The sequence below is a fragment of the Pleurodeles waltl genome, chromosome 1_1, assembly GCF_031143425.1.
Source record: "Pleurodeles waltl isolate 20211129_DDA chromosome 1_1, aPleWal1.hap1.20221129, whole genome shotgun sequence".
NCBI lineage: Eukaryota > Metazoa > Chordata > Amphibia > Caudata > Salamandridae > Pleurodeles > Pleurodeles waltl.
In genome coordinates, this window is record NC_090436.1 from 968,294,719 (window position 1) to 968,307,866 (window position 13,148).

General features: G+C 42.2%; 1 protein-coding gene across 1 annotated transcript in view; it reads left to right on the plus strand.

Annotated features, from left to right (window-relative positions):
• The window catches only part of LAMTOR3 (late endosomal/lysosomal adaptor, MAPK and MTOR activator 3), a 103,474-nt gene that overhangs the window by 79,158 nt on the left and 11,168 nt on the right, over window positions 1-13,148 (plus strand). Inside the window, exons 5-6 of the mRNA XM_069230232.1 lie at window positions 161-294; window positions 6,807-6,870. Of these exons, the coding sequence (XP_069086333.1) occupies window positions 161-294; window positions 6,807-6,870 (198 nt within the window). The remainder of the gene's footprint in view (window positions 1-160; window positions 295-6,806; window positions 6,871-13,148) is intronic.

Below are 13,148 nucleotides of genomic sequence, written 5' to 3' on the forward strand. Positions count from 1 at the left end.
CTTTCGTCAGTTTCTTAGACCTGCACTTTACAAACATCCCTATTTCTGTGTAATGTCTCTTCTCAACTCCTGATCTTTCCCACCCTCAAGATATTTTCTCATCACTGATTGTATTTAGTCACAGATCCTAAAGTACATTGTATGATATTTATCATTACAGTGGCCAATGACAGTGCTCCCGAACATGCTTTGAGGCCTGGTTTCTTGTCTACATTTGCTCTAGCAACGGATCAGGGCAGCAAACTGGGTCTTTCAAAAAACAAGAGCATCATCTGTTACTACAACACATATCAGGTAAGAGATCAGCTAAATAACAATCACCCTCTCCTTAATTTGTGTGCGTTTTTAATTAAGTAAAAGTACATCGTATTAGAACATTTAAATAGTTTATCTACAGCCTGTCAGAATGTATGTATTAAGGGGAACTATAAAACAGTACTTATTACCATTTGACTTCTTCATTAAGCTTCATAGTAGGGGAAAACAGTTTGCTGCTAAGAAGAGGGATTGGTGTCTGGTCAGACAAGGTCAGTGAATATTGTCCAAACTTCTTTGCTCATGCCCCCTTCCCTTTATTGAATTCAGTTACAGGCCAGTCTGAATAGTTAACTTTCAAGAGTTAAAGGGATAAAGGGTTCTTCAGATTTGGTGTCCCTGCACGTACAGTGATCTACCTTTATGTAACATTTAATCCTGGCATCTACCAGGAGCCAGTAGGTTGCTTTCTGGGCAGGGGTGATGTGGTTTGCTTGCAAATGTATATACACTTTCTAGTTGCCCATTTTGAAGTATTCAGAGCCTGGCAGTGAGGTTTTTTTTATTTTTTTGTGGAGACAAGGATGTATGTAACTACAGTAGTTGAGTCATACCAGGGAAAGGGTCATGCTCATCCAGAAGTAGAAGCCCCCTGGTGGGATTGTGGTGCAGTTCGTGACTCTGACCTGGGATGGATCTGTGCTACATCCTCTCTTCAAGACACAACTCTCCTACAAAAGACTGTGACCCAGTTCACCCTAGCATTGATCCCCTCCCCTGTATTTTGATTGTGAGACAGACCATTGCTGTGAGAGGAACATTCCAATCCATGTGATATTGGTTGTTTCAACTAGGTCAAACCTCCAGATTTGGTGGATCATTTTCAGAACTCCAGAGTGAAGCATTGTCCCAACAGCTACCACTCAAAAATATCTACACCACCTTCTTGCTGATAAGAAGACAGAGGATGACATCATTAGACTGACCTGTCTTTGGGACCTGGGGAACAGTGTCACAACCTTAGCTAACAGGGTCAGTGAGTTGGACAAAATGGTAGATGGCAAGTTAGCACTTTCTGACCCCTTTCTCAAATTTCTCCACTATGTACAGCATATTAAGAGATCCTCCTTTAACAGGAGAACTTCCTTAACAGGTTGTTGCTTCACAACATTCGGATCCAGGGTCCTCTTCCCCCCCTTCCCGCCCCAAAGGACCAGAGATGCAGGACATCAAGGCCTTTGTCAGGAACCTGTTGCATTTCATTGTAGGCAGACATGAGGACTCACCAGTTCACTTTGAGTGTACTGTTAGAACGTCAGGATCCAGACCACCATGAAGTAGACTGCAACATATTCTAATCTGTGTTCACTACTATTTGGAGAACGAAGAGGTAATGTAACTGGTTCAATCTAAAGATACTATAGCCTAGGAAAGTCATAGCCTCCATCTATTTTAAGACCTAGCACCCTCAACACCTAGGAGAAGGGAATTTAGGCATGTGACAGACTACTTATGCATGATGCCCCTTATCAATAGGGCCACCCTTTCCAATGAATCTTTCAGTAGGAAGAGGGAATTATTGAATGGTACACAGGCTACAATAGGTTCAAGTGATCCTAGGGCTCATGGAAATGGATGAAAGGAGTACCCAAAATTTCAGCAGCCCCACGCTAGGATAACAGGAGCCATAGGGGTGTAGGTGGTAAAAGGTCAGATGCACAAGCAAGTTACCCACTGGCTGGGAAATTAAGATGAGGATCAAGGTCCTCCTAGGAATAAAGATAGGTGATTATCAGAGAGCTGGTCCAGGAGAAGAATCCGTGGACAGTGACATCTCTGAATCCTCAAAAACAGCTTACCATTCTTCACTCATCTATCACTAATGTTTGCAACTGATTAGATGGTTACGCCAGACCGATTGGGGAGAGAGTTAGGAAAGGTTGGGAAATAAGTTCATAGACAGTGACAACATGGTCTAGGTGGCTCCTGATGGGGAGCGGGTCTACTGGTCTTAGTAGAAATACTACTTGTTGTAGTAGGAATTTTCACCTTTTTTACTGTTTTTTTGTTTATCATAGATTCATTAATGGAAAAGGATGAGAGAGAGGGCTTGAGGGTTCCTTACTCACTCCGGGTTCTCTTCGTGCAAGTCTTCCTAGCCAGTTAAACATACTTCTACTCCAGTTTTAGGACAACTCCACCGGTCTGGGGCCTTTCCCATTTAAAGAGCTGTGTAAAAAGAAATTGTAAACCTTAAGGTCAAAGGGCTCAAAGCTGGCGCAAAATGCTTAATGGGGATGAATGTGCTGTGGGATTCGAGGGGAGTTATCCTCTTGTTACAGGAAATGTGCCTTTTAAAACGTGACTGCAATAGATTGAGGCTGTGGTGATTTCCAAAGAAGTACTTTTCATCAGATATCCTGAAGAAAGCGAGGTTGACTATATTATGCTCATGTAACTTTGGAGACTCCATAGAGAAAGTTGTGCATGACTAGCTAGCAGATGTCACAGAATGGTGAATTCGATGGCACCTTTCACTATAGGCATCTATAGTACCTGTTTTGATGCATTTTTTTTTTAAGACTGCAGCATTTGTTTTCTCCAAAACCTTTCATCATGCCTCAATGGGACTTCAACCTTGTTCTCACATTCCTGATATGTATTCCGTTTGAACCATTGCACAGCTCTTTCCATTGTGACTCCTTACTCTAACTAAAGTTTTCTTCATTGCCAAAATATTGCAGAGACATGTGAGTGAGCTATAAACCCTGTCTGTCAATTTGCTATGCACAACATTCATTAAAGACAAGCTAGTGTTAAGGAACCGAGCCTCTTTTCCCCTGCATGTGGTTCACTTCTTTTCACATTGTGCAAACCATCACCCCTTCCATCATTCGTTTCATCTCACCCCTCTAAGGAGGAGGAGAGACTCTATTGGCTGGATCCTAAAAGAGCTCTCATCTTTTATTTTGATCATACCACGAAAGATCAGGTGTGTGATCAGCTCTTTGTTGGCTCAGTGAAGCGAAAAGGGCAGAGCAGTGCAGAAGAGGACCATTTCACTCTGGACTGTCCTCTTCATGTAAATGTGTTACACACTAGCTAAGAAGCAGCCCACAGAAGGTTTGTGGGCTCATCCCACTAGAACCAGGGCAGTCACCACTGCTCTGGTACACGGGGTGACGGGCATGGTTTTGGTTCATATGTTCACAAAGCACTACTGAGTAGGCAGCCAGGTCAGATGAGAAGGCACTTTGCCCGCTTGGTCTTGCAGGATGTTTTGGTCTGAGCCAGTTCAGACTCACCCACCATCTGTGAGGTACTTCTTCAGTATCTATTCAAAAGATGAAGAATCTGCGGTTCTAAGTATCAATTACAAAAACAGGTTACTTACCTTCAGTAATGGTATTGCTTGTGGCTACTCTATGCAACTTCAGATTCCTAACTGGCCCCCCACCTAAAAAGATACCAAGTCAGGGAGTACTAATCTTTCACTCATTGACATAATTTAATCTGAATTTGCTCTTTTAAATTTTCAAGGGCATATCTGTCACGTGACTTACATTATCTAGTCCCACTGAACTGTCCGAAGCGATCCTGCAATATGAGTGACTGTTTAATTCTTGTCATGGTTTGAAAGGTAATGTTGACATGAGATACTTGATACCATCCATACTTGAAATAGGGCTGCCTAGAGAATATCTAACTGTCCCCTTGCCCGACCAACCTGCCAGAGGCAGAAAAGTTCAAATTATGTTATTAGTATACAAGTTGTGTAAATATTGCTTACATAATTGCATGTATTAGTAACACTAATGATTACTTAAACCATTTCCTTTGTGTTTGTTTTTACTGCTCATTATCAACCCTTTTGGCTTTAATCCATTCTCACCAGTAGCCAATGTGTCACATGTCCTAGTGCCAGGAGGGAAAAGGGAAGTGGTGGCTGCTTCTTTGAATTATAGCAATAATAAAGGGGCAGTGCACTGGGGCCTCTGGTCCCCAGTGCACTGCACCTGCTGCACCAATGGAAGTTACGCCCATGATTCTCACTTGGGCACCTCTGCTAATACAGTGGCAGATGTATTCCATGTAGTGAAAGATGTTTCTATTATTCCATGAGTCTTACCCCATTCTGAGATTAATTTTATATCATCTGCATATATTTGAAACTGTAAGTGGTGTGATTCAATGAGCACACATAGATTGAGTTCAATGCGAAGTCACACGCAAACACCAAAATGCGAGAGCTTGTCTTACTAATTTTGATGTGTGCGCTTTTGTTCATAATAAAGAGTTTTTGATGTTTGTGAGTACCAAGTCTCTCACTTGTTAAGGTCTGAAACATTTTGGCAGTGGTGAAGATTTTGATGGGCTTCACTTACACTGGACTTTGTGGGGATATGGGCTTCGCAAGGATTTACTTAATACCAGCAAATATAATATTAGACAAATTGGTTTGGTAAGTCAGGAGTTTTTCACTATTGTGATGCTCAAAGAGTGCTTTGGTGGATCCATTACCCTTCCTCAGATAGAGATGCGTTAAACAATAAAGATATATCTGTGGTAAGTGCATGGATGAACTCCTTGATTGTAGAGGCTGCGCATGCATTGAACTAAGGTGAAGCTTATAATACTTTTGCATATCTATTGAATCTCTATGAGCTGGTCATTTATTGTGGAAAGCTAGTTGTCCTTTGCTTGTATGCACCTTGCTAACTGAAAAGATAGTGAGACGACAATCAAAGAGGTTAATCAAGTGAAATGAAGTAATGGCAAGACAACCAAAACACAAAAATACAGGAGAAAGTTAAGTAAATATTAGAACAGTTATTTAGGACCTCATTATAAGTTTGGAGGTCCCACAACAGGACTGCCATACCTGTGGGGAGGATGCCCCCACCATAGCGGTGATGTCCCCTCTGAGCATATTACAATGTTCCCGCCGGCCTGACTGGTGGAAACATTATATTACGCATTCCTGCTGTGCTGACCGGTGGGAACAGTGCTAAGCTATTGGTCTCAGCTCCTTTAAGGGAGCTGAGGCCAATATTGTAGCTCTCCAGCACCCCTGCAGTGCGCATTGTCTGTAAAGCTGGTCAGGGGGGGCCTTGCCACTGGCTTTCCTCCAGTCTTTCCATGGTTGGCTCCTAGCCATGGGAAGGCTGGTGGAAAGCTGAGCTGTAATCAGCCAGGCCGTGCTGAGTTCAGCGCCGTCCTGGCTGAGTACGGTTCAGGCCGCCGTCACCATGTTCCTGGCTAGGACGGCGGTCTTTAGACGGACTTGCCTACCAGGGTTGCAATGTGGCGCTGGGACCGCCTCAAGTGTGGCATTCCGACTGTCACCTCGAGTTGTGGCAGTCCTCGGACCGCCACCATCATAATGAGGGCCTTAGACTCTTGTACAGACTGCACCACTTATGCAGCTGGACAACTGAACTAAATTTGATATTTCATCAACAAGCATGGACATTCTGTCATAAGCATGTTAAATTAACCTCCATGCGTTGGGGGATATCAGCTAGACAAATTAACATAGTTAACTGATTGTATCAGATTCCAGTCATTCGCGCTGAAAGGAACAAAACTACTAAGCTGTGCTGGAAATGCCAAATCTGCCATTTCCCATCTGCCACAGTCTGGCCTCAAGAACATGACTTTTGGCAAGAAGGTGCAGTTGGGATCAATATTATAATGGATTCAGATACCCCTCATCAATTTTCATCATTCATATTTAGAGATCACAGATTTTTGTTAGCACTTCCTAGAGCCTAAGCTGACATGATTCCTCTAAAGATAGATAAGAAATGTATCCTTAGAGGATGGAAACCCAAAGCTGTCTTCTTGGGTTGAACACTAGATGAAAGCCTTAATCTTCATCTCTAATGTTAAGCAGAAGCAAAAGTCTGACTTTAGAGTTCTTTTCATTTTATTATTAGTAATGCTTGAATCAGTTTCATTGGATCAGTTCAGTTTTGGCCCTCCCTCCTTTCCGCCGTATTCCCTTCCTCAGGATGCACTTCTCTGCTTAGTTTGCAGATTGTCAAAATGTTCTTAGAATAGTGGATGATTTCAGTGGCTGTTAGATTACATTGACCTGATTCTGCTATTTCATGCACATGGTTTCATTTTGCAGTGATGACCTATCCTTCCACTGATTTTTATTATTTTTTATTTGTTTTCTACTAATTAACCTAATAATTCTCTCTCTCTCTTTATTTCTTTCTTCTTGGGAAAACCTACACTTGTGTAGGTTTTTGCTTTTCTTGGCCTGTCAAAAGTCTTCGATTATGGAATTGGCCCACCATGTGGTCAGAATTTACAATATCTTCCTCCTCGTCCCTTTTATGTGCTATTTCAAAGAAAGTGTATTACGCTGTAACGGAATTTTAAAATGTGCACTTTGTAAAGTGCTGATGAATTTTAATGAATATATATATATATATATATATATATATATATATATATATATATATATATATATATTGCACTGAAAGGTTCACATGACAATCTGTGAGATTTATATTCTTTTCTGGGATTTCCTTTCCAAGGTGGTTCAGTTCAATCGCCTGCCCCTGGTAGTAAGTTTCATCGCAAGCAGTAATGCCAACACAGGTATGTTTTTGTAAAATGTATCCTTGTCGATTACATAGCTGTGGTTCATTATGCTATTGTGATTAGTTTGGTCTTTATTTTAAGCTTATTCTCCATTCTTTTGAGTGTTATTAAGCTGCCCTCCCTTCTTCCTCACTGGGTGGTGCTTTTTACATCAATTTGAGCATTTGCTGGCATGATTTAATAGTAAATGGCTTTAGGACAGCCTCTGATATTGTAATAATTCACAAATGGTTTGTCTTCAACATATGATAAAACTGTTTTATTAGGTCTTCAAATCTAAAACCTGTGGTTTTACAATTTTCATAGAGGCTGTATTAATGGTAACCATATGCATGAAAACACAAAGTATTTTTAAAAGAAAAAATAAATATGCTTTTTTTTTACTCCAGTGTTTTGCAAGATGGATCTCATGCTGTGCATGCCCTTCCACCCTAGTTCTCTGACAAATTTATCTACCAATTTGATGTGACAAATCATTCTTTTTTGTTGTTGTTTTTGTTTCAAACATTTTTCATTTTCCTTAAGGTTTCAAAGCATACAGCAGCCGCCTACCATTCCTATGCGGTGTTATATTCCTTGAATATGTGAAAATTTCATATCTAAGCTGCCCTTGTACATCACCGTAGTGACATCAACCCTTATCTTAACATCAAATCCATTCCTCAAACGTGAGGTTTTAGCATAAACCTTAACAGACACCCTCCTTACTCCTCTGGTGTGTCCTCTACAGTTAAGTTCTTTTCCGGTCTTCATAAAGTGTTTTGGGGTGCATGACCACCCCCATTCCACAGGTAACTTGCATGGAAACCTATCTGTTGTACATGGCACTAAAATAACTGGAGTGCAGTCACTGGAGGCAGATAGTCCCTCACTTTGCCCAAAGCAGTCAGGTGACATAAAAGCAACCTCCATATTTTGTCACAGCTTGTGCATTGTTGGTGTAAGTCATAGGCGAGTTTTTCCAGCGCCAGGACTTGCCATAAACCATTGAAAGCCAGTGCTGGAAGCCACAGGGGGGCTCCTGCACTGCCCACAACTATGTCGTGGGCAGTGCAGGGCCCCCCTGCCATCACCCTCGAAATGCTATGCAGACTGTGCGCCTTCCACCAGGCTGACCAACTAGCGGAAGCGTCGTAATACAGTGTTTCCGCTAGTCAGCTCTATGGAAACATCGTAATAACATGGGGGTGAGGCCACGCTTGACAGCAGCCTCACCCCCGCCATATTGACTTTCTCTGCAACATCGTAATTAGACCCAGAGTCTTCAGAAGGTGGTCCATGTCCCCTCATGGCTTTAAATCTGTAAAGATGGAGCCCTCTAATATAGGTAGGACAAGCAAATAGTGGAAGGCCAGTCGAGAGAAACTGCACCAAGGGACCCCCAAGTATATTCAACATTTTTTTTTTTAGTTTGCCAAAGCCATGCACTGAATCATTTAAGTACCATTGTCCCCACTGCAGTGAAACATCCCCAGCATTTCCCCCTGGCATCAGGGTATGCCTGTTTCATGCACTCTAGCATGATATATCAATGTTTTATAAACTAATATGTTGTCTCACTTTGACCCACGCATTGAAAGTATTATGTGTCTCTGACCAAGTATGCTTCAAAGTCTCCTCGGGTATATCCATACCCATATCACTGACCCTCCTCTCTTGGTATCCACAGAGCTTTTATCCTTCCCTTTCAGTTAAAATGGTATACAAGTGCAATATCCGACCCCGTACATATCTCATATAGGTCCATAAATACCTCAAAGGGGTAAATGGTCGAGTTGCTGCTACTTTGATTATCAGTTATAATACCCAGTGCCTAACCTACAAATATGGTAGTCTGCCATTTTCACTAACATTATAATCCCTTTTGAACTTGTTAAAGTTCATAACATAACCTTTTGCATACATGTCTCACATGGTGCAGCAACCCCCCCCTCTCCATAAGCTGTTCCCCAACCATTGCAGAGAGAAATGTGGCGTAAAGTGGATGGAAAGGATATGGGGTTGGGAATGTGGTAAGGCCCTCTTCAAGTGCTAGCCTGTCACACAGCACCAGAGCAGTTGTGATAACCTCAGAATTGCATACATTTCTGGGACAAAGGTGTATTGCATAGGGACCTGCCTGCTAATGCTTGGCCTATGTGGAGCCACCTCCTTTCCTATGTCAAGGCTGCTCCCTTTGTATTGATGCTTAAATGAGAGTCTTGATTATGTTTACAGCTGTGTAGACAAGCCAGTCCTCCATCTGTCCTTTTGGGGGGGCAGGGGCAGGCGCGGGTGACCTTGGGAGATTAACACTTGGTGTGACGTCCCCAGAATCAACCCCAGCCCTTCCGACCCCATCCTCTTTTGGTGAGGTATTTGTGGTTTCTGTTCCTTTTTGTCAGAATTGCACTCCATCTGTCATAATCCATTATTATTGGATTGGCATTTATAAAGCTCCTGTATGATTTGCCTATATGCTGTGCTTTGTTGAGGGGTAGGTGATACAAACTCCTGGTACAGCAGTGACGGCGGGGTCTCAATAATGAATTGTCTTGCGAGATCACACCAGTGCCATGCCCCTCATGGGGGATTTAGATGTTTTTCTATTTTCTCTTATTGATGTCTGTTGGAAACCTACTTCATGTCTACCGTGTGGTAGCTATTGTTATCTGAAAAGCAGATGTGTCCTTCATTGTGCCCTGAAAGAGTTTCATCATAGAAATGATTACATTGTGTACCTCTGTCCCTTCCTTCTGTTTACGGCATGACCTGTTTTCCAGGGCTTCGCATTTGGCCATCTTGGTCTATTACTCTTATTGGCATGAGTATGTATTGGTGAGCTGAAATGCCTTAGTACAATTCTGTGGCAGTCTTACCGCTGACTCTGGTTCAGATTATGCATATCAGGCTTAACTTTGGCAAAGTCCACACTTCTTTCCGGACTGAGTTTTGTGAGTTTACCTGTTGGGGATTTTTTTCACGTCCTCATTAGGGAGGATACTAGCTGACTTTATTGCTATTCAGGGGTCCAGTACACTGCGCGCCAGAGCGGATGAAGACATTGATGAACCCTTCTTGGGTTTCAGAGGCTCATGTTTCATATGTCTTGGGCAGGAGTTTCAATGAGGCAATCTGACAGTTCCCTTACCTATCCACCTTACCACCATTTGGTACAATGCCCATTTCTCAGCTCCTCCTGGTTTTCCCAGTTGCTACAGAGCGCACCAGTCTAGTACCCCCACTACTACATGGAATGTCAAAATTCCTCACTTCGTGGGACTCCCACAAGCCTCCTTCTTGGTCTAGATACTCTTCTAGATTAGGCTGTCATGGATCATTACCAGCTCCCCAACAACTCTCTGGTGATAAACAAGAGTTTTTCCTCTTCCTACTATAAATGTGCTTCTCCAGCTCACAAACTCTTCAGATCTCTTAAGCATGTACAGGTGCTCTACATGCACTACAGGAATTCCAAGGACGAGGTGCCAGAGTTGGGTCAGATACATCTACCCTTACAGAAGAAATGAGGTTAAGCTGCCAAAACCTGCTGTCTATTTTCTTGTAGGACCTGGTGTGAATCTCTGCCAGTTATACTGCTTATACTGCTTCAATGAGGGTGCTGCTTGCAATATCAGCAGGTGTCCAGTAGGCTACATTTGTGCATCATGGAGCAAAAGCTCACTTCTGCTGCTTGACAAGGTACCTCTTTCGCCTGACCTTGACCCAGTGGCAGCTGCATGTCAGCTGGTGCTATATTGGTTCCTTTGCTGTGCATCAGCTGCCTTTGATCTGCTTCACGTGCAGGCCGTCTGTCCTCGCAGCAGGCCTTTTACTACTGCATTCCCTGTATCTGGCCCCAGGTGAGACCTGAGCACAGGATGGCTCCTGGGTGTTTCAGCCTCGGTACACATATCCAGAGTCCGATGGCACCCTCCGTACTGTTCCTTGGGATGCGGATGGCGGTTACCAGGTCATGAGGGTGCTTAATACAGATTCAGGAAGCAAAGCTCCGAAAGTTTGTGTCTTTACTGCCACCATGTTATGCGGAATATCTGCATTAGGAATATTTTTCTGCATTCACAGAAACATGTTTATATTATAGCTACGTTTGCAGGACTGTTTCAGGACTTTGGGACTAAAGTTGATTTCCTGCAAGGCTTGTAAGACCTTCAAGCTGAAAATGCGGAAGTGCAGGTTTACTTTCAGGCTGGTAGAGATAGTGAAGTTGTCCACGACAGAGCAAACTATGTACTTTCTCAGGCTGCTGTGAAAGATCTGTTCTGCTTGCTGGAATCTTTCCTTGTTGTCCTGTTCCATCACGTGTATCCAAAATAAAGTTGAGGATGCGACACCTAAATTAATGGCTGAAACCTTCCAACCTTGATAATCACTGTCTCTTGAGAAAGTCTGTAGACCTCATACGGGAACCTGTCCTGTTTCACTGCCACTGATCAGTTAAAGTTAGTCATTTGAAAGACTTCAGCCTGCAGGCATACAGATCAGCTTTACTGCTGCATAGAGAGTTGACATTGAGGTCTTTCAGTATGTCTTACCTTTTCTTAGCAGTAAGATTATATTTCTCCATGCTGATGAGTTCTGGTAATAATAGAGTTTCTGCTCCGATGTTCTAAAATGATAGTTTCCTAATGTTATCCAAAAGCCAAAAAGAATGAATAAGCATACTCCTCAATTTGTTTTCCAGGCCATGTTTACTGCAAATGCAACAGAAGGCCTGTGTTCAGAGCAATATAATATAATACCACTTATTTCTAGTCTTGAAAAATAACATTAAGTTGCGTATAATTCTTTACTTATGATATCATTCAAAGAACAAAGGAAATCTCAAAGCCAGAAAAAAGACAGTTTCAAGGAAGGTTTAGGCAACATTATATGAGAGATTTAAGATCTTTATCTGCTCTTTTCCTAATAAATAATCAGATCAACTCAAAGAAATGTTTGAGGATTCCAGTTTGGCCAAAGTCTTTAAAAGGTTAATGTTCTTATTTTTTGTGCCGGAAAAGGCACCTAAAAACAATATTCAAGTGACTTAACACGTACTTTTCCTCAGATATTTAATTAACAAAGAGTATACTCTGGAATTGTGTTTTATGGGCATTGGGCCTGATTTAGATCTTGGTCAAGGGAATACTCTGTCACAATTGTGACGGATTTCCCGTCTGCCGTATTTCTATCTCCCTAAGATTTAATGGGATCGGAATACTGCGAAGGGGATATCTGTAAAATTTGTGAGGGAGTGTTCCTCTCCGCCAAGATTTAAATCAGGCCCATTGTGTTTTCCCTTCAGGTTAAACGATTCCCCACTGATTTCTTTAAATTTTAAACATTTTAGCCATAAGATTTGTGCTAGGCGAATCTTAATTATTGGGTCAAGAGGAATGCTGTATTATTTTGATGTGTTGTATGGTACTTCACAATAAGAATGTAAAATACCTAAAGAGCGGATATGTGTACGTCTCCTCAAGCAGTATGGTTTCCAGGCTAGTACAAAGGTCTACGTATTAAGTGTGGGAATCTGCATACTTAGATTTTTGTAAATGAATGTAGTTGGATTCCAAGTTGTCGGTAAATATAATTTCATTGACCTTTAGTGGCACAATACCATGGATAAATCTTCAACTAGCAACCCTCAGATTATTTTTACTTTTTTAAATTTTTATAAGTTATCACGTCTCATTCCACACAAGACACAAAACAACTGTGTTCTACTTAATTTAAAAGTGTGGCAATTTGATCTGCAAAATCATTCCCAAATGTTATTTGACTGTTGCAACTCAGTGAAGCAGAATGCCTAGGAATACTTCTTAAAATACAGTCCTATAGGACCATTTTGAGTGATGGAGGGATAGTTCTTGCTAGGCTGAGGTGGTGTCCCCTTCTAGATCTGTAGCTCACACAATAAAGCTTCATGTTTATGTCTCCAGAATAAAGCTAGTTCAAAATGGTTTGTCACAAATCCTTATCCAAAGCTGGCTTTTACTGTATTTTGTATGGGTCCCATCCATATGTCTGATGCACAGAGTGGTCCACAGCAGTGGCGAAACATAGGCAACTGCAGTGTGGGGGGGACCTTGAGCTTCGGGGGGCCCACTAAGCTCAGTACCCTAGCGTGAGAGCTCTGTTGTGAGTTCGGAAGGGGACCCCTTCCAAGTACTTTGCAGGCCCCTCCCCCCTCAAGTTTTGTTACACCACTGGTCCACAGGGTGAGGGACTGCCAATGACCAAACCTGGACTTGCCATTTTTAGGTCACAGATCCCATCTCCATCACAGAACA